The 4,113-nt window shown below is 59.0% G+C and overlaps 1 protein-coding gene across 1 annotated transcript; it reads left to right on the plus strand.

Annotated features, from left to right (window-relative positions):
* Nucleotides 1-970: 970 nt before the first annotated feature.
* Nucleotides 971-3,724, plus strand: HPS6 (HPS6, biogenesis of lysosomal organelles complex 2 subunit 3). Its single transcript, XM_025397947.1, has one exon. The coding sequence runs from the start codon at nucleotides 1,180-1,182 to the stop codon at nucleotides 3,505-3,507; it is 2,328 nt and encodes a 775-aa protein (XP_025253732.1). The 5' UTR covers nucleotides 971-1,179; the 3' UTR covers nucleotides 3,508-3,724.
* The last annotated feature ends 389 nt before the right edge of the window (nucleotides 3,725-4,113 follow it).

Here is a 4,113-nt window from a genome sequence, read left to right on the forward strand (position 1 = left end):
GAGGTGGAAGTGGGGAGATGAGGATGAAAGAACGAATTCCAACACAGGAGAGATGAGAGGGTATTTCTATGTTGATGGCAAGAGGACGGAATGAGGCCAGTGAAACAGAAATGGATGCAAGTTCTCAAGGAAGGTAGGGGCCAGGGAGGAGAGGCAGGGCTCATAAAGAGGGATTGGCCTTGGAGAGAGGAGGAAAACTGCTCACCTGAAGAGGTGGTCAAGATGTGGAAGGAGCCCTACATACAAATCTGTAGGTTTTACTGCTTCTAAAGTATGTTTCTCTGTTTTGGTTTGGGTGATGAGTTGTTGATATGATAAAGTGATTTGGTGCACTGACTCTGGAGCCAGAGTGCCTGTGGTTGGAATCCCACCTCCACCACTTACTACCTGCTTGATCTTAGTCAAGTTATTTAATCTCTCTGTGCTTCATCCTCCTTATCTGTAGAAGGGATTAGGGGATAGAGAGGGCTGTCACATAGTGATATGGAAGTGGTTTTCTTTTCTTTCTTTCTGTTTTTCTTTCTTTCTTTTTTTAAATTTTCATAGAAACAAGGTCTCCCTATGTTGCTCAGGCTGGTCTCGAACGCCTGGCCTCAAGCAATCCTCCCACCTCAGCCTCCCAAAGTGCTAAGATTATAGGAGGGAGCCACCGCACCACATGTTTATTACTATTTCCACTAGATTGTCATCTCCATGAGGTTGAGGTTTTCTATTTTGTTTAGGGCTGTCTACTCAGAGCCTGGCACAAAGCATGTGCTCAACAAAAATTTCCTGAATGAGTAAACTGGGGTGAAATCCTTGGGAGAGGGGCTCAGGGGGCTAGAATCCCTATTCCTGCGTCGGACTCCGGGCCACTGGGCCGCGTCCTGGGGTCTGGGGAAGGGCCTCCCCCTACGCCGAGAGCGTCCCCGGGCGGGCGCGGTGCAGGCGCTGAGCCCCTAGGGCGCTCCCGTGGCTCCTCCCCCGGCGAGCGTGTAGTGCTGGCCCGGCGACTGCAGGAGCCATCCCGGAGCCGGCCTGGCGGGGCGGGGCGGAGTCGACGCTTAGCCCGGCCTCTGCTCACCTCATCCACGGGAGACGGAAGTCTTGGCCCTGCTTGGCTCCCCCGAGAATCGGGCCTCGTCCTGCCGGGCGGCTGGACCTGGGCAAAGCCTGGGCGCGCTCACGCGCGGCGGCGCCATGAAGCGCTCGGGGACTCTGCGGCTGCTCTCGGACCTGAGTGCCTTCGGCGGCGCGGCGCGGCTCCGGGAGCTGCTGGCCGGGGACCCAGCGGTACGAGTCCGCGGCAGCCCGGACGGCCGCCACCTGCTGCTCCTGCGACCCCTGGGGACGGTAGCCCCGCAGCTGCTGGTCGCGGCTCGAGGGCCCGGCGCGGAGCTGGAGCGGGCCTGGCCGGTAGGCCAGCCCTCCCCGCTGGACGCCTTCTTCCTGCCGTGGCCAGCGCGGCCGGCGCTGGTGCTGGTGTGGGAGAGTGGCCTGACCGAGGTGTGGGGCGCGGGCGTGGGGCCTGGCTGGCGACTGCTGCAGAGCACCGAGCTGTGTCCGGGCGGGGGAGCCCGCGTGGTGGCAGTGGCGGCGCTCCGAGGCCGCCTGGTGTGGTGCGAGGAGCGCCAAGCCGGGTCCGAGGGCCCGTTAGGGCCGCCAGCAACTGCTTTCAGCCACTGTGTGTGCGTCCGGACCCTGGAGCCCAGCGGGGAAGCTAGCACCAGCCTGGGCCGCACGCACGTCCTGCTGCACCACTGCCCCGCTTTCGGGCTGCTGGCCTCCTGCAGACACCTCTTCCTGGTGCCCACTGCCACCACCTGGCCTGGCGTGGCCCACGTTCTACTCATCTGGAGCCCAGGCAAGGGCAAAGTGATGGTGGCTGCCCCACGGCTTGGCCTCTCCTACAGTAAGAGTCTGAATCCTGGACGAGGGGACACGTGGGACTTCCGGACCCTGCTCCGAGGTCTTCCTGGGTTGCTGTCCCTCAGAGAGCCACTGGCTGTACACACCTGGGCCCCAACTCCCCACGGCCTGCTGTTGCTTGACTTTGGGGGCACTGTGAGCCTAGTGCAGTCCCACGGTGGTACCCGGGCAGTGGGCATCCTGCAGGAGGCACCTGTAGGCCCGCGGGGGTCTGCAGCCCTAGGCACATTTCAGGGCACTCTGGCCTGTGTGCTGGGCTCCACATTGGAACTGCTGGACATGGGCAGTGGGCAGCTGCTGGAGAGGAAGGTCCTAAGTACAGACAGGGTACATCTGCTGGAACCGCCAGCCCCCGGCATGGAGGATGAGGAAGAGCTGGAGACCCGAGGGAGTCTTCGTCTGCTTTCAGCCTTGGGTCTGTTTTGTGTGGGCTGGGAAGCCCCACAGGGTGTTGAGCTGCCTTCAGCCAAGGATCTGGTGTTTGAGGAGGCTTGCGGGTACTACCAGCGGCGGAGCCTGCGGGGTGCCCAGCTCACTCCAGAAGAACTGAGACACAGCAGCACATTCCGGGCACCTCAGGCCCTGGCCTCCATCCTCCAGGGCCACCTGCCCCCATCTACACTGCTGACCATGTTGAGGACCGAGCTTCGGGATTACCGAGGCTTAGAGCAGCTAAAGGCCCAGCTGGTGGCTGGCGATGATGAGGAGGCTGGTTGGACTGAGCTGGCAGAGCAGGAAGTGGCACGCCTGCTGAGGACCCAGTTGATAGGAGACCAGCTGGCCCAGCTCAACACTGTTTTCCAGGCCCTTCCTACAGCAGCCTGGGGTGCCACCCTCAGGGCCCTGCAGCTCCAGCCAGATGGGAATGGCAAGCTGAGGTCCCAAGCACCCCCTGATGTGTGGAAGAAAGTGTTAGGGGGAATAACTGCTGTAAAGGAACCCCCCAATGGGATACTGCCCCCCTTTGAACTCCTCTGCCAATGTCTGTGCCGGCTGGAGCCTCGATGGCTGCCACCTTTTGTGGAGCTGGCTCAGCAGCAGGGTGGGCCGGGCTGGGGGGCAGGGGGCCCGGGACTGCCCCTGTATCGCCGAGCCCTGGCAGTGCTAGGTGAGGAGGGGACCAGGCCTGAGGCTCTGGAGCTAGAGCTGCTCTTGAGCAGTGGGCGGCCCAAAGCTGTGCTCCAAGCTGTCGGGCAGCTGGTGCAAAAGGAGCAATGGGATCGGGCTCTGGATGCAGGCCTGGCCCTCGGCCCCTCCAGTCCCTTGCTTCGAAGTGAAATCTTCAAACTGCTGCTGGCCGAGTTTGCCCAGCACCGCCGGCTTGATGCTCACCTTCCCCTCCTTTGCCGCCTGTGCCCACCAGAACTGGCTCCAGCTGAGCTCCTGCTTCTACTGAGGACATACCTCCCAGATGAGGTGGGGCCCCCTACCCCATTTCCTGAGCCTGGAGCAGAGCCCCCTCTCACTGTGGGCTTACTCAAAGCCCTGCTGGAGCAGACTGGGACTCAAGGATGGCCCTCAGGCCCAGTTCTAAGCCCATATGAAGACATCCTATGGGACCCTAGCACTCCACCCCCGACTCCACCTCGGGACCTATGACTACCCTTCAGGCATCAGAACACTCAGGACCTGGAGGCTTGCTTGGACAGGTCCTCTGTGTCACTGACACAGGAAATCATTTCTGGGACACAGTGATCAGGGAAGGGTGCGTGGGACTTGGAGGGGCCCATGGTGGACCTGTGTATGCAATATTCTTCTGTCATCTGGAGCTATTTTTAAGATATGTGTGTGAAATATATACATAGTTTAATATATACACAGTTGTGTGTTTTTAAACAGCTACGGGTCTCAGAGGATGCAGGTTATAGAGGGACTGGTTGGACCTGGATCTTTTGGCTAAAGTCCCCACTTCCAATCATGAAAATAGTTAACATTTATGAGCATTTAATACATGCCAGGCATTCTACTCATCTTTATATAATCCCTCATTTAATGCTTCTCATAACCCCAGTGGGGAAAGTACTGATGTTATTCTCATTTTACAGGAAATAGAAGTTTAGAAAAATTAAATGACTTGACCAAGTTCATTTGGCTAGAAAGTAGCAGCTCAAAGATTGAAGCCACCTCACTGAAACAGCCCAGTAGCTCCCACCTGCTTGGGCTTGAATGTGCTGTCCATCCCTGGCTTCAAGCTGGCTTCTGTGG

Source organism: Theropithecus gelada, chromosome 9 (genome assembly GCF_003255815.1).
Source record: "Theropithecus gelada isolate Dixy chromosome 9, Tgel_1.0, whole genome shotgun sequence".
NCBI lineage: Eukaryota > Metazoa > Chordata > Mammalia > Primates > Cercopithecidae > Theropithecus > Theropithecus gelada.